The 24081-nt window shown below is 32.4% G+C and overlaps 1 protein-coding gene across 1 annotated transcript in view; it reads left to right on the top strand.

The window, feature by feature from the left end:
* Cngl (Cyclic nucleotide-gated ion channel-like) overlaps positions 1-24081 on the top strand; it is a 591998-nt gene that overhangs the window by 396315 nt on the left and 171602 nt on the right. Inside the window, exons 4-5 of the mRNA XM_072526928.1 lie at positions 12710-12809; positions 16185-16348. Of these exons, the coding sequence (XP_072383029.1) occupies positions 12710-12809; positions 16185-16348 (264 nt within the window). The remainder of the gene's footprint in view (positions 1-12709; positions 12810-16184; positions 16349-24081) is intronic.

The following is a 24081-nucleotide window of genomic DNA, read 5'->3' as shown; positions in this document are numbered from 1 at the left end:
GTAAGATAAAGTACTTTAAGGTAGACATAGAGTTATCCATAGTGGCGGCCATGTTGTTATTGCACTTTTATTCCCTGTGGTACCACATATTTTGGAAAAACTCTCTCAAATAGGGGGAAAAGAATAATTTGAAATATGGCTAAAACACTAAAACAAGAAGTCTTTTGTTAGCAACAGCCTAAATTTCAAACATTTCGTTACTATAAAATTATAGAAAAACAAAATTTCCTTTTGAAAGAAAAGATCAGACGCAATAATTACATGAATATAATTATTATCAAAATAAATTAATAACATTGAAAAGTAACGTGGCTTGGAGGTTATGTATAAAACAAATCAAAAATAGGAAATTATAAGAAAGACTAAATTATGTTTTAATGGATTTAAGCCACAATTATTGGTTATGATTGTGATGAAAATCATATTTTTAATGAACTAATATTTGACGTTTCAACTTCCGCTCCGGAAATCGTACTCAAAAAAGGTTTTTTGTACAAATTATATTAAAATGTGTATAACCGAAGATTTAATTGGTTGTGTCATTTTAAAGATTGTGACATGATTGACCTATCTCTTGTAGGCCAACCGCCCATAGTGGCTACAACACACTTTTGAGGGTGGTGTTTATGCATCAAATATCAAATTTTTACTGTTTTTGTGTGTTCCAATTTGTATGTTTGTGTAAAAAATTATATCGTAGTTGTATCTGTGTAACGTAATTAAACAAAAAAAAAATTGATTTATTTATGTGTGTATTGTGTGTTGCATTATGTGTTGTGTGTTAACTTGTAGATGATGTGATTGACCTCCTAGTAATCGGCTATTGTTGGTATATGCTGCTTTTTTAAGTAGCCCTCAAAATGGAAGATTTCCTGAGTCGATATTAGTTAAAATAAAAATGTGATTTTCATCACAATCACAACCAATAATTGTGGCTTAATCTAATAAAAACATAGTTTAACTTAACCATGCCATAAAAAAGTAGTTTTAGAAACTTTATATAAGAAAGATGTATAAAAGTTATCAACGACAAACCTGAATGAATTAATATGTACTCACTCAAGAGAGATTTAAACAATATAAATTAATTTCGGAACTAATATATGTCCTTTTAAAGTGTTGAAAAATATTAAAAAGGATTCCCACTACTATTAAAGCAAAACTGACATTTCTGAAAATAACAGAAGTCACAATTACCAACAGGCAAATAATCTTTAACGCTAGTTGGTCATGGACTTTTATGACCACGTAAAGGTTGGAATAAATTCGGTAAACGCTTGATTTAGCCATTGGGTAAAAAAGCTTTAACATCTCGATTTGATTTTTCAGCTGCCCGTTTTCTGCTGAACTTATATTTTTAATGACGTCATCACTGTTTGAGTCATGACGTCATTATCATATTTTTTAAATAATAATACCTTATTTTGACACTATTATCGAAAAGAACGCATCTTTCTGTATACAAATCTCATATTTTTGCTTATGTCGCTTACGTCACATAACCGTATATTTAAGAAATAAAAGATATTTTACTCATATCAAAACGTAATTTATATATAAACAGGGCTATAGAAACCTACAAACTATTAAATTAAATGCTTAAATGGGCCTCTTGACAATATGCAAGATGATGCCGAAGGGTATCAACATTAATTAAATTAATTTCGGTCCTAATTCTCTTTTTAAGTACATTAATACTATTAGGTCTGTTACCGTAAATTTAGACCTAAGGTATCGCCATGAAAAAATCTAGTGTGGACAGATCGGTGTGACAGAAAGGTGTCCGCCAAGGCTGCATACTCTCTCCGATGCTTTTTAATTTATATGTTGAAAATATCAAGATCAACAGTTATTACTTGATAGGGTGAATAGCATAGGTAAAAAATATGGCCTCAAAATCAACATTTTGGAAACGAAATATTTGGTCATTAGCAGAAACCCTCCAGAAAACCCGATAATATGCATAGGTGACGATCGCATAAAACGCGTGAAAACTTTTAAATACCTTGGCACCACAATCAATGACCAATCGGATCCACAACAAGAGATAAAAACCCGAATACAAATGGCAAGACAAGCTTTTGTGAAATTCAGTCCGCTCCTATATAATCAAAACCTAAATTTCGAAATACGCTACAGAATGGTCAAGTGCTACATATGGTCCATCTTGCTTTATGGCATGGAAACGTGGACTCTGAAAAAAACATCTATCAACAAACTTGAAGCATTTGAAATGTGGTCATTAAGAAGAATGATGCGCATACCTTGGGTGGATAGAGTTCAAAACGATGATGTCCTTAAGAGAGCCGGCGTGGAAAGAGAACTCTTTAATTTAATTAAAAAACGCAAGATTGGTTACCTTGGGCACATATTGAGAGGAGCAAAATATGAAATACCACAGTTAATCCTACAAGGAAAGATCGAAGGTAGGAGAGGAGCCGGCCGCAAACAATTATCCTGGTTAAGAAATATTAAAGAATGGACAGGAATACACAATACAGGCGAGCTCTGTCACGCCGCCAAGAACAGAATTCTAGTAATGAGATAGTCGCCTACGCACTTTGGTGTATGGTATGTTAAGAAGAAAAAGGACAGATCGGGAGATATAACTGGCCTTTCTATTACCCCATCTGCCAATTCATATATTATTAAAAATATTACTTAGGTATTTACGAACACGTGCGTAATGCGGTGGTGCTTCATCTTGCTGGTACCATAGTGAATTGTCCGGAAGCTGAAAATTTTGATGATTTGGGTATGGAGCCGCAAGTGCGAGCATTATTCGAAGTTGAAATAAATCAAAGTACTGTCACCGTTCAATTAACCGTCAATAAAAATTGGCCCACAATTTTATAACCAAGTATTCCTACCCACACGTTAACTGTCTGTGGACACTGAGTGTGTCCTTCTACCTTCCCGTAAGGATTCTCTTGTGTCCAGTACCTACAGTTCGGCCTATTTACTGTACGTGTTAAGGAGAATGTACTGTAATGTACTGTAGGGTGGTCTCAACAAAGAAAACACATTTCTCGCATATCGCATCATCATTACATCGATCCATCATTAATTCACAAAATTCTTGTCAGCGATCGAGGAGTTCATGAATCACTTGCACTTTATATGGGTGCCATTTATTCTCTTTTAGAGACTTTTGAACAAACGTTTAACATATCAATTGCTTTTATGCAGTGTGACAAGTAGGTTTATAAGGATTTTCTTGCACTGATAATATTACATTCAATTGTTGATCTTGCGTAAGGCCTGGACAGCCTTTCATATATTTATTACCGACATTGCCAAAATTTTTAAATTTTGCTTCGACTTTGCTCAACGTTGATTGTGTAATAGGTCTATCGGGATATTTATTGTTAAATAAGTTGCAAACCTCAGCTTGTGTACGGATCCCATCTCCATAACCTATCATAAAAATGCGTGTGCGTTGCATTTCGCTTAAAAGGGCGATAATTTATGGGCTTATGTCGATAATTTTTTTAAAACAGAGGTATTGTTTGACAGCTAACTATTATTTTGAAGTCGAATTAATGCAAATTAGTCTTAATAAATAAAGACATGTTTTTATTACGTAACATTCGTACAAAAAAGAAAATGAGGTCATTTAAACATTTAAAAAAAAAATGATAATGACGCCATAACTCGAACGCCACTAAACAGTGATGACGCCACTAAAAATGTCAGTTCAGCACAAAATGCGCAACTGAAAAATAAAATAGGTCTGTCTGAGTTTTTTTGCCAATGGCTAAATCAAGCGGTTAACGAATATATTCCAACTTTTACGTACTCTCTATATACAGTCCATCTAATTTACAAACCGTTGCACGTCATTATCATTGACAGATATCGAAGTTGACATAGTTGCCAAAGTATAAAAAAATCCTGAATCCATTTTAAATCAAAAAGGTCACATAATTATTATTATACTCTTTACAACGACTACTTCTTACGTAACATTTTTGAAATAAAACACACTAATTTTGTTCTAAAAAGAACAGATTTTATTAAATAGGTAAAAATATAAAACAAGAGGTATTCACTTTAAAATTTAAAATAATAAAGTACAAAAAGTGTCAACACCGCAACTGTCAAATAAGTGTTACCAATTTATGCCAAAATTTTACCTTCGTTCGATTACAGTTACAGTGTGTTCCGAACAAATGTTCTTCATAAAAACGCATTATAATGCATTTATACAAATTAAATGAAACATATTCTTGTCTATTTCTTTAAGTTAACATTATTAGAAATCTTTAAATATTAGTTCTACGCGTATATAATAAAATATGTCTAGTGGTTGTAATGCCAGTGTACTCGGCAAAGTGATTCTAAAAAGAACACACCTACTGCCTAAATATTTCGTGTTGGTATCATGTGACGTCACGGGCTATGACGCCGATGACGTGCAACGGTTTGTAAATTAGATGGACTGTATGTATATGCTTAAGCTAACTATGAGGTTTGAATAGGGGAGATTGAAATGAAATGATGGGATATTGGAAATTGAAATTAAAGAACAAAGATTTAAGAAATTATTTAATAAATGGAAGAATTAAGCGTCAACTGTTTTTAGAAGAAAAAATATTTAAAATAAAAAAAAATCCGAAGAATCTAAATGGAATCTTAAAATTTAAAAAGCTTGGTGCGCCACTGCTAGCTGTTCTTTCCATGAAAATTTCTGAGATAACCGACGGATAGGCCAATCAAGGAGACATCGTAGATGTTTTCTACTTGATTTATGATTTTTTCTTTGTATTTTGTCGTGTCGAGTTTTAGTTAAGTGACGTGCTTCCCTTGTGCGGCCATCAAAGAATAAAAATGAGGATTTTATGTATCAAGCTTATCCGTATCACTTAAAATCTCGGGATTTCGTAATCCGCTGTTTTTGCGTTGTATGCTGTATGCAAAATTTATCACCGTCACAGAGTATTTAGTGAGTTGTTTTTAAACCTACCACAAATAAAGCGATTAAGGGTGAACTGTGTAAATTATTTGGTGTCATGCAGAAGTCGAAAATCGTTGGAACGATTTTTGGCCGGTGATTTTTTGTAGATTAGAATTTATGTGAGATATTTGAGCTACAAAAAAATTAAGCTTCGTTAAAATCAAAGTAATATTTTTTTTATAAAAAACACCAAGAATGTCTGATGCAGAAGGCATAAATCGTCTAGTAAAATTTTTTAATGTTTTCTACAAGGAACCCAATCATTAGATAATTAAGAAGCATTTTACAAAGATCTTACTGATGCTGTAGATTTTGTTAAAGCTGCAGAAAACACTATAGACCTTGGAAATTTTAACCAAAGTCGGAAAAGGGCGCTGTTTGAATATTGTGGGGGATTATGACTTGGAAAACAGAAATGGACGTGGAGATCCTTTTGTCTATTTCTGCCTAAAATACGATTCCGTTATATTGAATACTCCCTTCAAATTACTACTGAGAAGACTCTACACCTCTAAATCAAATGCAGAATTAGAGAATAAAATCATTAGAAACTAAATAAACTTCATTCTGCTAAAAAATCGATTCAGAACCTGCATTAAATCAGCTCAAATTTATCCACGTGCTGAAATTGGGACCCTCAAAACTTCTCCCAATTAAAATTAAAAAAAGGTGATCAAAAAGAAGTCTCCCAAAAATATTGATATAACCCAACTACAAAACGAGAAAGTTAAAAAAATGATTTTTTTGGTAAAATATTTGTGAAAGCAATTTAAAAGGCAACACAAAGCAAAAAAGAGGGCTTGGATGACAGAAAACATATTAAGTTTAATGGAACAACGGCGACTAGCAACAACAAAAAACTTTATAAAAATATACAATAAGAAATTCGAAGTAAAATACGAGAAGCAAAGGGTCAACATCTAGCCAAACAGTGAAAAAACATGAAATTGAAAAACTCGAAAATAGATACGACACGTTTAACATGTATAAATAAGTTAAAAGAAGTAGCGGCTGGTAGCTATTATCTTCAATAAGAGGAAAACTGAACTGCTACATGATAAATATGTTAAAGTAATATTTAAAGGAGAAGACATATTTAAAAATGGGAAAATTACATAACGAACCTATTCGAAGACGATAGAATTAGTTCACTTCCGGATATTTCTAACTACGACAGATCCCTTAATAACACGCTCTGAAGTAATACAAGCCCTACGATCATCAAAAAATGGTAAAGCGACAGGTCCTGATAAAATTTTAAGTGAAATATATAAGCTTATAGCTTCTCTTAACATGTAAGTATTTCAAGAGACGATTACGTGCATTATATATGTATATATATATATATATATATATATATATATATATATATATATATATATATATATATATATATATATATGTATGTATATATGAACGATGAACGCTTGTAATCAACGCTGTGATCAGTTAGACTACAAACAAAACTATTTGGGTATGCAGCAGAAGACAGGACAAAGAAGTACTCTTTTTAATATACCAAGCTTTCCCAAATCTTTATTTGCATCATCAGGGTGCTACAATAAACAAAATTAGTACAAATTACAGAATAAAAGTTATTTTGTAGATTACACTAATTGAGGTTAGTTGTGATGGTGTTTAGAAAATGGAATGAACGACTCATCTGACTCCTACAAATAATGGCAAAGACTCTTCAAAAATTGTTTTAAAAAACGTTTATTTGCAAAAACATATTTAAAAACATTTAAATAAAATTATGGGGGAACTGAACGAGTTAAGTTCTGTGTGTGAAGTGCCGAAATTTTGTCAATATTTTCGGATATAAACAAAACTTTTATATCTAAAATTTGAACGATATAGTTGATGGAACACAGTGAATTGTGAAATGATGTTATAACTTACACAAAGTGAGTTGTACATTAGTTAATTTACTTTATATTATCTTGAAAACATAACCAACAAAGACACTAGTTCTGTCAATTGTAATAAATATTGTTCTGTGATACTAGCATATTAGAATAGTCGCTAACTTCCTTGTTCATATAGGCAACCAGTTTTACGGCATGCCGTATTTAAATTTGTCTACAGCAAACATAACCCATAAATATTAGCGATCAAGCCATTATCGCTTCTGACTATAGGGGCGAGATGAAATCGAATATAAGTTCTCCAACTGCAAATAACAGTAAAACAACTGAAAGTAACAGCCCTCCAGTTTCATATGTTGCTGCTGCCAGATCTATACCTAAAACTACGTACCCAAAAAAAGAGCAGGCTATAGTGTTTCATATAACTGATAACAATCTTAAATTATTTGACTACGTCAAATCAATTGGAAATATTATTGGGCCAAAAAACATCAGCTTTGCTTCCGGAATCTCGAACAACCGGATGTGCATTTACCTAAACATTATAGAATGTGTAGACCTATTACTTACAAATAATCCTGTTGTTCGCGTAGGAGACGTAGACCAAAGTATTAGAAGAATAGTTACACCAGCTAAACGTCTAGTTTTATCAATTATATGTCCATCTATTTCACATGAGCTTATCGAGTCAGCACTCAAAGATAATGGCCTACAGATTGCTTTACCCATCTCGTTCCTAAGGGCAGGAATTCCAGATGACGAATATAACCATTTTCTTTCCTTCCGTAGACAGGTCTACATAGTCCCACCGAATGATAACTACGAGATCCAAACTTCATTGGTCATTCTATTTGAAGGTAATGTTCATCGCATATCTTTGTCTACCGATAAAATGCTTTGTTTTTTATGCAAACAATCTGGACATGTAGCTAGCAATTGCAAAAATACAAATGTCCCTTCAATTTCTACAGAGAATCCATCAACATCTGAAGAAATACCATCTCCACTTGTCCCTGGAATAAAGAAAGCCTTTTCAAATTCAGTAGATTCCAACGTAATCAACGTGTCAGAAACACGAGAAGAAATTTCATCTGCAATGCCTCCTCCTTATTAAGATACAAACAGAAAACCAATGAAACAAGTTAGGAAGAAGTAAAAAAAATATTCGTCTAATAGTTCCAAAATCACGGATGCCTTAAAAGAAGCAATAAAAGACTGTTTTAGTAAGTTATCACTCTCTTTTTTCACTTCTGTAGACAATTGCATTAGTTCTTTTGAAAATAGTTACGGTAGTAGCAATCTATTATCTGAAGCCCAACAGTTTACACATGACATCAAATCATTACTCTCTGACATGTATAATGTTTATCTTTTTCTAACAGATAGTTCACTAAAATACAGATTTATAAGAAATCAAAAAAACTTAAACAAGATTTTCAGTCGGACACAGCAGACACAGTAAACATAAATTCCCTGTCATCACTGGAACCTCCGGATGAGGAATATCTCTCAGATACCTCTCAACATTCCCAAAAAAATTTTTTTAATAAACTTTAATCTAATTTAATGGAATTGTGATGGGTTTTACCCTAGACTTGAACACCTTCCAAAGTTAATCCTTGATACTACTGCCGACATATTATGTTTAAAAGAAACGTATTTCAAATCTGACCACAACAGACTTGTAAATGGTTTTGTAGGATATCATTTCTTGAGAACTGACTATCTTAGAGTTAGCGGTGGAACATCCATATTCGTATCCAATGATCTCTACTCCACACATCTTCCCATTTGCACAAACCTAGAAGCTATCGCCGTTAACATTTGGTGTCCAAATAAAATTTCAGCTTGTAGTATTTATATTCCTCCAAATGATAGTTTATCTATCTGTAGATTACCGATACTTGTATGATGAATAATCATTCCAACACTTATTTTAATATTGCTACTGGTACATTCTCCTCAATAGATTTAAGTTTGGGCCAACCAAAAATAATTATATTCTAACCTCACATGGAAAATGGTTGACTATTTTTATGACAGTAATCATTTTCCTATTTTAATACCTGAAAACACTGCAAAACATTTCGACTCCTTTAAAAAATGAAACATTTCTAATGCCAACTGGGATGGCTTTCGATTATTTACTGAAATGCAAATGAAATGAAATGCAAATGAAAATATTGACGCTTTCATTAACTGTATAATCTCCGCTGCTGAAGCAAATATTGGACTAATAGCAATGTATTCGTCTCGTAAAACAACACCTTGATGGAATAAAAGATGATCTCTGGCCATACAACAAAATAAGGCAGCATTAAACAAATACCGCAGAGACAGTACTAAAGCAAATTTAATTACCTTAAAAAAACTGAGAGCCAAATCTAAGTATGTAATTAAACAAAGCAAAAAAGACTTTTGGAAAAAACACGTCTCACACAAAATTAAACACATAACAGGAAAGAAAACTTATGCAAAAATTTTTGCCATACTTACACCAAAATTTTAAAAACAGAACAAAACAAAAAGAAGAGGGAGATATACGAATCAATAAAAATAAAAAGAAATACCAACGCAATAAATCACAAAAATGATACACAAAACCTAAATAAAATATATTTCAATATGAATTAAATAATAATACATATAACCATAAAAAGCTCTTAAAGTCATAACATATCTCCACTTTACCTTTTTCTAAAACACCAATGATACGCTCATATAAAAATAATTATATACTAATGACAGTAAACCATGAGATATTAGATATCAACTTTTATTTGTCATGTACTGTTCTTATACATGTACATTTTAGAATCTTGACAAAGGCAAGGGTTTTCTGCCGAAACGTTGATTGCTATGGAAAATAAAATCTAGTTCCACATGTAATATATACTTTATTGAACCTAAACCCAAGAAATAATAATTTTATATTATATATATATATATATATATATATATATATATATATATATATATATATATATATATATATATATATATATATATTGTTATGGATCAGTTTATCAATCAGAAATAGAATAAAGAGTTTTTTTTATTATTTTAATATACCGCGGGCATATAAGTTAAAATACAACAATGTACTTATTTGTAATAGTTAGAATAAGAGAAGACATTGTTCCGTGATGGAACAGTTTTTCCTTGAAAGACTGAGTGAATAGTGAAAGGACAATGGAACCCGTATAATTTTATAGATTTAAAAATAAACTTGTAATTGTATTTTGCGGTGGGCATTTTTCGAAAGTAAATAAGAATTAGATTTAGATATGAGATAACAAGAATTTGGAAACTTATTTCTGTTGAAAAAGGCAAAATTGTTAATGGTTTCTGAAAAGTAATTTGAGTGAAAGTAGTTTATTTGTTTTAAATATTATGTTGGAAATTTTCTAAATCGAAAAAAGTGGGAAAGATGAATGCTTATGATTGGTTAAAAAGGAATGATGAGGAATGAGAAAGTTGAGAAGGTTGTCTCGGGAGATTGAAAAGTTTTTTATTATGTTACCGGCAGACCAGAAGAGAAGACGTGTTTTCGTGTAGTCAATCTGAGTACCAGTGTTTTCGTGTGTTAGTAAAAAAGGTGGAAGCTGAGAGCAGATCAAAATCGAGAAGAATAATACCTCTTTTGAGTTCTGTATAGTCCACGAGACATAATTGAGAAAGAAAGGAGAATTTGTGAATAAAGAGTACCGGTCAAAAGAGGCTTGAGCTTGTGTTTTCGGAGGAGTAGTTTGCTGGTATGCGGTTTGGATCGATGCTGAGAACGGGAAAGATTTGATGGTAGCCGGACATAATCAATCAAGGAAGGAACTGTGGTTTGATCGAGAGGAGACATCATTGGTGTAAAAAAAATAAAGGTCAGCCAAATAATTTGAATGAAAGAAAACTTTAAGATATTCTAAAGATAAAATCAAATATAAGCATACGAACTAAGATTCCAAGTTTCAAAGAGTTATTTTTTTTGTAAATAAATTATAATTTATATGGTCAATTTTTTTGTAGATAATATTATAAAACAGATCAATAGATAGTTTGTAATTAAAATTAAATTTAGAGTATAGGAGTTTGTTGGGAAAGATAATTGCCCACAAAAGTTATTTATTAATATTCATCGTATTGCTTATTGAAAATAAATAATAATTTGTGTGCATATTTATGTTGTTTTAATGTTAGTTCCGTTTCCTGTTCTATCCCGATTATGTTATGTGATCTGCTTATGATAAAGCAGATCACAACAACACCTGTTGTTGTGATCTGCTTTATGATGTTTTATTATTAATTAACACTAATTTAATTAATCCAATTATTTAAATCATTAATTCAATAATTTATGCAAAGTCATACAAATCAATTACTATTAAAAATTCTCAGGGTGCCTTCTTAATTTTACTTTAATCAGTTTACTTTATATATCTCTTCTAGGGGGTTCAGTATCTCCTAGTTGCTCATAATCGGGATAGAACAGGAAACGGAACTAACATTAAAACAACATAAATATGCACACAAATTATTATTTATTTTCAATAAGCAATACGATGAATATTAATAAATAACTTTTGTGGGCAATTATCTTTCCCAACAAACTCCTATACTCTAAATTTAATTTTAATTACAAACTATCTATTGATCTGTTTTATAATAATATCTACAAAAAAATTGACCATATAAATTATAATTTATTTACAAAAAAAATAACTCTTTGAAACTTGGAATCTTAGTTCGTATGCTTATATTTGATTTTATCTTTAGAATATCTTAAAGTTTTCTTTCATTCAAATTATTTGGCTGACCTTTATTTTTTTTTACACCAATGATGTCTCCTCTCGATCAAACCACAGTTCCTTCCTTGATTGATTATGTCCGGCTACCATCAAATCTTTCCCGTTCTCAGCATCGATCCAAACCGCATACCAGCAAACTACTCCTCCGAAAACACAAGCTCAAGCCTCTTTTGACCGGTACTCTTTATTCACAAATTCTCCTTTCTTTCTCAATTATGTCTCGTGGACTATGCAGAACTCAAAAGAGGTATTATTCTTCTCGATTTTGATCTGCTCTCAGCTTCCACCTTTTTTACTAACACACGAAAACACTGGTACTCAGATTGACTACACGAAAACACGTCTTCTCTTCTGATCAGCCGGTAACATAATAAAAAACTTTTCAATCTCCCCAGACAACCTTCTCAACTCTCTCATTCCCCATAATTCCTTTTTAACCAATCATAAGCATTCATCTTTCCCACTTTTTTCGATTTAGAAAATTTCCAACATAATATTTAAAACAAATAAACTACTTTCACTCAAATTATTTTTCAGAAACCATTAACAATTTTGCCTTTTTCAACAGAAATAAGTTTCCAAATTCTTGTTATCTCATATCTAAATCTAATTCTTATTTACTTTCGAAAAATTCCCACCGCAAAATACAATTACAAGTTTATTCTTAAATCTATAAAATTATACGGGTTCCATTGTCCTTTCACTATTCACTCAGTCTTTCAAGGAAAAACTGTTCCGTCACGGAACAATGTCTTCTCTTATTCTAACTATTACAAATAAGTACAGGGTTGTATTTTAACTTATATGCCCGCGGTATATTAAAATAATAAAAAAAACTCTTTATTCTATTTCTGATTGATAAACTGATCCATAACAATATGTACGGTTTAAGAAACTCAAAACTAAAATATATGATATGCACTTTTTGTTGTCTTATTTGCCATTTATTTTCAAATTCTGTTAGTTGTGCGAAAAAAAGTTGTTAGTTAACCGATTTTAAAGCAAAACATTTGTTATTTTTATATTTATCATCTTTAACTTATTAGTTTTACGCAACTTTAGTTAATTTAGGGTTTTTGTTACAGAAACCACCTTTAAAAAGAGAAGATTCATTTTTACAACGCTTTTCCACTAGGCAGATACCAGAGACGCAAGAAACTGTAGAGGACACCGGCAGCGAAGGAGGTAAAGCAAGTATCTTATTACTTAGAAATTCATATAATTCATAACTTTTTCCTTTACGCAATATCCGTTTTATTTTTTACAATTTGTACACGCCTGCTTTTTTCTTCTTGTAGTTTTTTTAATTTATTTGATTATTTAATCATGTTTTACCATTCTTATGCAACATGTAAAATATATGTTAAGAAAATATACAATGTACACTGCGGTACGTTTTCCACTTAAAGGATAAAAGCTTTAAAGTCCCACTCCTTATAATTAAAATGAAGCAATTGTATCCATTATATAACTTTATGTATTTTTTAAAATGTTTATTATTTGTTTAAATGTTATTTATATTAAAATTATTATTATTATTGTTACCATTTTCTCTAAACTATTCGCCGCTTCATTACAATGTTCTATGAAAAACAATTAATTGGGAACATGTAGGAGTCATCAAACAACTTGATGTTTGCAAACGACATTGTCCTTATTGCAGACTGAGTAGATCATACGTGATCATACAAACTTCTTCAAGACCTTGAGAGCTTTTGTACATGACTTGGCCTTAAAATTAATTTTTCTAAAATACAATGCATGACCAACCGTGTACTTACCAAAAACATTTCAACTAATTGAACGCAAATTAAACAAGTGTATATCTATAAGTGCTGACCTACGGCGCAGAAACCCTAACACTCACAAGAACAACAAAGAGTAAACTACAAGTTGAAGAAAAGGCAATGAAGAGAATAATGTTAGGGATTTCTCTATGTGATAGAACACCCAATGCTACTATACGCAAAAGATCAGGAGTAGCAGATGTTATTGAAAGGATAACAACACTAAAGTGGAACTGGGCAGGTCATGTAGCAAGAGAAATAGACAAGCTAACAGAAATAGAGGTTGACCCCTAACGAGATGGACAGATGACATAAAAAGAGTGACTTCAAATTGGATTCAGATGGCGCAAAATCGGAATAAGTGGAAAAGCATGCGAGAGGCCTATGTTCAGCAGTGGACGTTAGAGGCTAGTTGATGATAAGTATTTGGGTCACGAGATTAAATAAGGAGAGGCTATCGAACAACACAGTTAAACAAGAGAGCAGGACTAACATAACTAGGAAAGTCTTTTCATCAAATATTCCCATGTGTTTGGAAACATTATCAAAAAAGTAATAAATAAGATACAAGTGGCACGGAGAGCAATAAAGAGGTCCATGTTGAATATATCCCTGAGACAGAGTTTTAAATCAAATAGTTAGAGAAAAAACTGGTGTCGCAGTTAAAAAAATTACAATGCTAAAATTGAACTGGGAGCAAAGAACAAGTTGCCAGAGTCAGAGTTGGAAGACGGACCAAGAAAATTTGGGAATAGAGACCTAGATACGACGCTTATCTTCGAGGACGATAAGGAAGATAATCTAGGACGTCCTCCAACAAGGTGATCGAACGACATTAAACACATCCAGCATAGCTTGATTTAAGCTACTTAAGATGCAATGGAATTAGTTACGGGAGGCATATGTTTAGCAGTCGACTCAAAACGGCTAATAAAGATGATAACGATAATTTTTGGATATGTTTAACATGTTTTAAACAAAAATATATTTTTCATTTTTAATATGGCTCAGAAACATGAACAATCTTCACAACAGACGAAAATCGTCTTCCAGTCTTAGAAAAAAAAGAATACTAAGACAAATAATGGGTACAATCTTTAAAAATGGTATTTAGAGAAGTCACTGAGTTAGAAAAAAACTACCAATTTAGAAGAACACTATTAGCTCTACCATTTAAAAATAGAAATAGGGGTAGATCAAAACTGTGATGAAGGGATGGTGTGGACTAAGAAGTAAGGAAAACTGGCGTAACAGACTTTCAACGGTGAACGATGCCTTTACGTTAGTAACAGAAACTACTGGTAAAATAAACGAGGAAAGGCTCAACTAGGGGTAGTACCACTGATGATGTTTATGGTAGGAAATGAAAGTTACACAAATTTGAACTCAAAGCATATATTTCTTCTAAAGCATTTACTTTATCGACAAAATATTTCTGGTTAAGCAGGTCTTCGGCAAAATATGGAAACATAAAATAGATGTCTATATTTTCGTCATACACGAAACAGGTTAAGTGTGTTTAGTGTGAGTGGTAACCATTAACAGAACACACAAAATATTAAGTGAATTAAAACCGTTTAAACTGGTTAGGCTGATAGGAATGCCGATGGCGATCACAGTGGCTCAGATACAGACATAACTTGAGATGACATACCCATTGAGATAACACAAGCATTAAAACAGAATGATGAGCTGGCAGCAACATATTTTAATTTAGCACAGAAATACGTAGTTAAAAACAAATCAGAAAGTAGAACCAACACACTTATCAATAAATCAGTTTAAGTGGCAGCATAGTATGCAAATTACATAAATATCATGAGCAGAACCAAGGTAACACAAAAAAGACTAAAATTCTAGTACAAAGTCGATCGGGAAAACAAGACGACCCTACCTGTCAGTTGACAACTTAGAAAAAGTAGAAAGCTTTATTTATTTAGGAGTCAACATCACATAGGACAACATTGACGATGAAAAGCTTGGCAGAAGAATGCAGCAAAGACCATAATCCGACCGATAGTGAGTTATAGATGTAAAACTTGCGTGTTGACTCAAAAATCTGTAAACCACATAGACATATTTGAACGAAATGTACTGAGATGAATATTGGGCCCTATAAATAAAAACAACAGGGGGCTAATCAGATACAATTATGAAATACATAATATATTCAAAGAACTACCTTTATCTCTGTATGTCCGCCTACAACGTCTTCAATGGAGAGGCCATATATTTAGGATGGAAGAAAACAAGCTTCCAAAAAACTGTTAAATGCAAGAATGCAGGGGAAGAGACCTATTGGAAGACCTAAAAAGTGATGGGAAAAGGAAGTGATGTTTATGAGAAGACCATATTTGCTTGGCAATCAATCATGGAGGAGAATGGCTACAGACTATAAAGAATGAAGAGGTTTGCTGAGGGGGGCTAGGGCTAGAATTGGGTAGTAGAATCATAGGATGGCAATTAATTTTTAATTTTTAAGTTTCTCTGGAAGCTGGATTAAGGCCAATATCCGCGGTAATTTTATTCGTATAAATGTTCAAGGAACTTCATATTAAAGATTAAACAAAAGTAGGGTTCATTAAAATCATCACTCTAGACAGTATAAATGAGCTAAAATTTCTTATATTCTATTCCCTAATCATATCTTGTTACATGTTTATCAAAGAACGAAAATTTGTAATTAACTGCATTTGTAATTGAATGAAAAGTAAAACCATTTGTTGTTTCTTATTTAATTAAATATAAACTAAATTTTGGTTGTTTATTTCAGATAATCATTCAGCTCCACGTCGACGAAGGAGACACCGAAAACAACCGAGAACCGTCGTTAATCCCGATTCGAACTTTTATTTTTATTGGTTACTAGTTTTAACAGTGTGTGTTTTGTACAATCTTTGGACGTTAATAGTGCGTGAAAGTTTTCCTGAACTTCAGGTAAGTCGTTTCAAAGTTGTATAGCATAAGGTTACTTTTATATATTATCAACCTGATGGAATTTGATGGAAAATAAAATATGTTTTCATGATTTAAAAGTTATATCGAGATTTTATTTATATACAGGGTTCGAGTCTGAAAAAGAGTTTACCCTGAGATTTGGCAAAATTTATTAGATTCTGTAAAACTGGAAAAACAGTACGATGTTTATTAAAAAAAAAAAGAATTTAATTCTCAACCCGGTTCTTCTCGAGAACTTAGTTTTTGAGGATATAAATATGCCATTTTTAAATTTCCTCCTTTCCAGTACCACAAACCTTTAGTTTTAAATGGGGAATATACCCTGTGCGGGATATCTGACATCATTAAAAAGATATTTTGATCGAGAATTCAGACGTCGATGATTTTTTCCATAAAAGCTCTATTCTTATGAAAAATTTTCATTAAAAGTGTTACGCCTCTTAAGAACCAAACGTAACGCATATGTTTTGCTAGGGTCAATTTAATTTTTTTCCCGTCACATCACAACTGCATTAAAACGAAATTTGCACCATTAACAAAAAACTTCAGTAAATGTAACGTAAACAAATTTATACTTTAAAACAGTTAATTAATCGGCTATAGTTATTTATCAAATGTTCAAAATGATATCCACCAACGTCCATACAATTATTATAAAGCAGCTATTTAAAATTACGGCGATCATTTTAAAGCATATCAGGGATTACTAGGCTGCATTTATACACTATTCATTTTATTAATTTTTCCAATGAAGCAGGAATGGTATTATAAATTTTGCTTTTTAAATAACCTCATTGAAAAAAGTCCAGGGAAGTAAAATCGGGGATCTTGCTGGACATTTAGTAAAACATCTTAATAATAAACATCGCCGCATGTTCATGTTAAAATCCGGAAAAACAAATCATGTTCTGAGCTAGTAGCTGTTATCATTTTTGATTATATTTCTCAAAATAGGATTAAATGTATTTTCTCATAATTCTAGATATGCTCTCCCTTTAAATTTTTTTCAGAAAGCATGGCCTAACTATGCGATCTCCAGAAAGTCTTTTCAATTCGTTTAATTTCAATGGCTGCTGGGTACGAGTAAAAGGAAAATAAATTTAGGCGACAAGAAACGGATAGAGATAGTAAGGACCTTGACAACTTGAGTAGATAATATCCAAACTACAAAAGCAAAATAATGGATACGTAAGGTTCATAGAGAAAATATAGGAAAGGCAAAACCAGAAAGCATGAAACACAATACAGTAAAAAATATATAAAAAATTACTGGTTAATTTTAAAACAAAAGTATTAAAAGCGAAAAATCAAAGTTTGAAAGACACATGGCAGAAGCTAAACACATAAATATATTGAAGGTCGAAAATCTAGAAAACCGTGGAAATAAAAAAGTCTACTATAAATATTATTTTAATAAAAATGATATAGGCTTTTTGTTAAGCAATGTCTATACCTAAGTATGCCCAGAAAAAAATTTAGTCCAAAATTTAAAATAAAATAAGTATTTGGATTATATCTTTGGATTATTTTTTAATCTTACTTTGTTTAATATATAACTAGGTCCTTAGAAATTTTGTAAATTTATTGTGAGTTATAGCCAAAAAAAAACCGAAAAGTGAACAAATTTACCACAATCTCAGAAACGCACCGCTCTATTTAGTAACACCCTTCTATTTTGTCATTGTTAGAGGTCAATTAACTATACAAAATATCTTAATTCCTTAAAAATTTAAGTTTCTTATTAATTGAGGCTATATGTATGTGTACGATATATTCTTAATATCGTGGAGCATGCTGTTAAAATCCATTAAATCAATTTTTTTCAATTTTGACATTTTAATATCATAAAATTCACACCTTGAAGAAAGGAAACAACAAAACTCCTCAAGCAATATAGAAACACTTACAGGAAGGGATTCAAAGATGAAAAGAATACCATATGTTAAGGTTAGAAAAATTTAAAAGGATAGGAAATAAGTAAAACTTTCTCCAATGGCGCTACACCTATCTCTCACCATCCGCCTTCAAGCAGACTGCTCTCCTCCAGTTATTTACCCTGAATATCTTTTTATCATCGGTTCTTACTTCGTCTATTCACCTCTTCCTTGGTCTTCCTACTGGCCGACGTCCCTTCATAGTTTCACTTAATGTTCTAATAGATGTTCTGTTATCATCCATTCTTACGAAGTGACCTGTTTAGCGTGATATTTGTAAATTTGAATAATTTGCTATATACGGTTCTTTGTCATATTGGTATATCTCGTGATTAAACCTAATTCTCTACAAACCATTGTCGCAAATGTGTCCCAATATCCCTCACAATTTTTTTTTTCAAAAGTAATAATAAGGTTTATTGTCTTTTCTGTCATGATCCATATTTTTGCGCCATACGTTGCTATTGATAGTATGATCGTTTTATATAATATTTTGAACTTCACTTCCCTATGAATGTCTTTAGATCCAAACACCTACGACAGGGAGAAGTATAACAAGCATTATCCTTTTCAGCATTACTTTTTCTCGCTGCCCTCCTGTGTGATCTGTATGCTTAGGTATGTGAGCTGTTTGACCACTTCAATAATTGCGCCGTGTGTTGTCAAATTTTGCAAGTTTCAATGTTTCCTTGCTTGTATTATTGCTTTAGTTTTATATACTATACAACCTCCAAGACCTCCAAAAGCTAATGAACAAGATAGTTGAGTTAGGAGAAGAATATGGATTATCAATAAACACCAAGAAAACCAAATTTATGAGAATATCAAAAACCCAAAATAATAGCGAAAGCCTGACAATTAACGGTAGTGCTTTAGAACAAGTTGAAAACTACCACTATCTTGGCATAATAATTAATCACACAAACGATTCTTCTTCTTCTTCTTCGTCTAGCCATTCACGTCCACATCTGAACATAAGCCTCTTCAAGTCTTCCTTTCCATTGTTTTTTATTGTACGCTACTTGTAGCCAATTTTTCCCGGCAGTCCTTTTCAGATCATCTGTCCATCTCATAGGAGGTCTGCCTCTGGGTCTTTTCCCATTTCAACTTTAATGATTTTTGCACCACATCGGTGACTTTGGTTTTCTGTCTTATCCATGTGTTTGTTTTCTTGTCCTTAAGTGATATACCTAGCATTGCTCTTTCCATCGCGTGTTGAGTGACTCTAAGTATATTCATATTCTTTTTTGTGATTGTCCATGTTTGTGCCGCATAAGTTAATATCGGAATAATGCATGCATCAAAAACTTTAGATCTAAGATGTAATTGAATTTGTTGATTTCTGAGTATATAGTTCAGTTTACCGAATGCTGCCCAAGTTTGAATTTCCCTATTTAGTATTATTTTTTGTCCTAAGTATATATATTCTTCAACTTTTTCTATAACTTTATCGTTTATTATTGTCACGGTGTCTTCGGAGTGCATGACTTTTGTTTTGTTTAAATTCATTTTCAGTCCTATTTTAGAAGATTCGGTATGTAGTTCTAAAAGCATGGTTTGCATTTCTTGTAGGTCAGTAGCTATCAGGATTATGTCATCTGAAAATCGTAGATTACTGAGGTAGCGGCCATTGATGTTTATTCCCTTATATTTCCAATTTAGGTTTTTAAAAACGTCCTCCAAAACTAAGGTGAACAGTTTGGGTGATAAAGTATCTCCCTGTTTGACTCCCCTGTTTAATGGTACGGGGTTCGTGTGTTCATTTTCATTTAGGTAGTATGTAGCTGTAGCTTGGTTCATAGTTTCTTTTATTAAGTTAATATATCTGCTGTCTATTCTACAATTTTACATTGCGTTTATTACGGCCGTGTGTTCTATGGTATCGAAAGCTTTTTCGTAGTCTACAAATGCTAGGAAAACTGGAAACTTGTATTCGTTACATTTTTCTATTAATATTTTTGTGGTTAACAGGTGATCGGAAGTTGAATAGCCTTTTCTAAATCCTGCCTGTTCATATGGTTGGTATTCGTCTAATTTCCTTGTTAGTCGAGTAGTTATGACTTTGGTGAGTATTTTAAACAGGTGTGACAGTAGGCTGATGGGTCTGTAGTTTTCCAATTTTCGACTATCACCTTTCTTGTGTAATAAGATTACTTTAGAGTTGTTTCAGCTCGTAGGGACTTTGCCCTGATGTAAACAACTGTCCACAAGCTTAGTTACAATTGCAATTAGTTCCTTACCTCCTTCTAATATCATATCTGTGGTAATATTATCTTCTCCTGCAGCTTTATTTCTCTTCATATTTTCCAATGCTGTAGTTACCTCTGAAATTGTTACTTTTGGCATTATTTCTGATCCAACATTTTTATTAATTTCCGTGCTGGTCTCATCTCATCATCTTGTTGATGTGTTCTGTAAAGTTCTGTGTAAAATTCTTCTATTCGTGTCAGTATGTTTTCTCTAGTTGTGATTTCATTTTCGTCTTTACCCATTAATGATATCATCTGACGTCGTCCTAGTGTCGGTCTGAGGCATTTCATACTCTTATTTTTTTCAATAGTTGTTGTTATTAATTTTTCGTTTTCTTTTCTTTTTTGTTGTCTGATTCCTTTTCTAATCTGCCTATTAAGTTCTCTATATTCGTCGGTTCCCCTTTTGTTAGATTTATTTAAGATCTTCCTTCTATTTATTTGTTGTAATATTTCTTTGTCTAATTCATTGAATGTTGTTTTTGGTTTTTTCAGTTGCAGAAGGCTTTTATTCACTGTTTCGGTAATAAGGTTATTCAAATCATCAATATCATTGGAGTTTTTTTGCTGCATGCTAACTTGATTTAATGCATGCGCTATCTTTTTATTAAATTCACTATTTTTGATTTCTTCAGATGTCCATTTGTATCTTTTTTCATGTATTCTTTTTCTTTCTAGTTTTTTGTTAATTATTAGTTTTGTTCTTATTAGTCTATGATCGCTTCCTAGGTCAAACTGATTTAATACTGATACGTCTTCTACTAGGTTTCTATTCTTCGTTAAGATATAATCTATTTCATTCTTTGTCTTTTTACCGGGGCTCATCCCAAAGCGAGACACAAACGATTACTCAAAAGAAATCAAAGTTCGAATAGAGAAAGCACGTACAAACTTCAATAAAATGAGAAAGGTGCTTTGTGCAAGAGAACTAAAATTGGACTTGAGAGTTAGGCTGGCAAGGTGTTATATTTTCTCGACTCTGCTTTATGGGATAGAAGCATGGACACTTAACGCGTCGATTGCTAAAAAGTTGGAAGCATTTGAAATGTGGGTGTATAGAAGAATCCTGAAGATATCATGGACCGAGCATGTAACAACCAAAGAAGTCATGAGAAGAATCAACAAAAGAATGGAAGTATTGGAAACCATCAAGACAAGAAAGCTGCAATATCTGGGGCATGTTATGCGTAATGAGAGATAGAACCTACTTCAATTGATTATACAAGGGAAAATCCAGGGCAAGAGAAGTGTAGGAAGAAGTAGAATCTCATGGTTGCGTAACTTAAGGGAATGGTACGGATGCACATCAATTAAACTATTCAGAGCAGCAGCATCTAAGATCAGAATAGCCATGATGATTGTCAACCTCCGTCGCGGAGATGGCACGTGAAGAAGAAGAAGATGTCTTTCACATTTTATTCAAGCTCCACATAATGTTCTGTGATGTATTTTGCGGTTTGTCCCATTAAGTTTACGGTATACGGTCAAAGTTAGCCTTTCTGTTTTATCTCCTTAGTTATTTGGAAGGGGTCTGTCAATTGATTTTAAATTCGTACTTGCGCTTCTGTGTAAGAGATCGTGGCTTAAACTAATTTTACCAATTTTCCTTGTATACAAAATTCTAGCATAATTAAGTATATTTGATTCCTGCTCAGTAGATACCTGTATTATGATCCCAGGTTAGCTAATATTTAAGTTAAATAGCTGGTCAATAGTAGACCATCCTGGTCTGAATCTGATTTGGTATTCCCCTATAATTTGCTCTGTGAAGTAATCTAATCTCCTTAAATAACTATATCACAACAATATTCAAGAACAGCCAAAACACAGAGATCAATCTAATCTAAAACCAAACTGAACAACATACAAGAAAGATAAAAAAACTGTATATATAAAATTCCCTGTGAATGCAACAATATCCATGTGGGACAAACCACAAAACCACTAAGTGTCAGGATAAACGAGCATAAAACATACATCAAGAATAAAGACTTCGACAAATCTAGGATATGCAAACATGCCTGAAATAACGAGCACAGAGCATAATATATGAATTATCATGAAAGAAACAGGCATGCAATAGGGAAAATAAAAGAAGTAGCTTTCATTCTACTTAATGAATAAAAATATCATATATTCAATCATCACTCAGACATCAAAAATGTAAGTCAACAAGAACAACAAATGGATTATAGAAAGTCGCAGACATAATCCACAATTTTACCCAATACATATGCAACACACAATACAAATACATATTCTATACTAAACATACATTATACAAACAAATAAAACAATAAAACACACAAAACAGTCAAAATTTAGTATTCCAACCAGATAGTCAACCAAAAGAAGGCCTACAAGATCGAGGCCAAGTCAGCCAACTGTCAGTTTTGAAAAACATAATCCTTTTTGGTTATACTTGTTGAACAATTTTTTATACATCTTTTTTAAAAAATGATTTCCGGAGTGGAAACCTAAACGTCAACCGTTATTTAAATATACCTACAGTATAGCCCGGAATAAACTGTACTGAAACTGAAACATAGGTGTCTCTTTGTGCACGCTGTCATACCCAAATTAACTAGTATAGACCTGGTGCATGTCTGCGATACGTGTGTGATCAAATCACACGACGGTTTAATAAACATTCTCCAGGTAATGCTATAATTTTGAAGGTTATTAAAAAGTTCAAAAGTACGGGTAATATATTGTGCTAACGAAAAGGAAAATAGTGGTGTCCCAGAACAGATAATAAGAACGATGAACGTGTTTTGAAGCGAATCTTCAGACAAAAACAGAGTTGCATCTTGGTTTAAAAAGAACTTCCTTGCAAAGAGTCCTAAAGCAGCTGGGTGCATGTTGTTATGTGATTTCACCACATTAAAAATTACATATTGCGCCAGAATTCTTGCCTTACAGTATGAAAATCCTGAATTTTTGAAAAATGTATGGTTTTCAGATGAAGCATATTTTTATTTGTCGGGCTATGTAAATAGTCAAACAAATCGATTTCTGGGCGTTGCCGGACTAGATGAAGTTTCTTTACAAGAAAATGGTAGGCAAGGCACATTTAATCAACAGAGGTTCATTTAAATTTTAACTCGCTTTATTCCTGATCTACGTCAATTCTGTTGTGCTCGTAATTTGATATTTCGAGATCAATTTTTCCAGTAAGGCATACTTTTCAAGTACGGGGCAACTTGCCATACTGCTGTCGCAATTCGTCAATTTCTTCAGGGTTATTTTCCAAGCAGATTTACTTCATGATTTACTGACTTCCCTTAACCTTCACATTCGGCAGACCTCATATCTTCAGATGCATACATTTGGGGCATGGCTAAAACTGCCGTTTTAAAAAACAACCTTTATTTCATAACATGACGAGAAACTTAAAAACGTCGGTATGAAGTCTACCTCGAGCGAAAAGGAGCACATATAGAACATGTAATAAAGTGTCACAATATGTATTACTTAAAACAATAAAATAATTACAAGTTCAGCACTGTTTATTTTGGGCTATACTGTA

The sequence above is a fragment of the Diabrotica undecimpunctata genome, chromosome 3 (genome assembly GCF_040954645.1).
Source record: "Diabrotica undecimpunctata isolate CICGRU chromosome 3, icDiaUnde3, whole genome shotgun sequence".
NCBI lineage: Eukaryota > Metazoa > Arthropoda > Insecta > Coleoptera > Chrysomelidae > Diabrotica > Diabrotica undecimpunctata.
The sequence above is the reverse complement of the archived record's forward strand: the minus strand, read 5'-3'. Positions and strand labels throughout refer to the sequence as shown.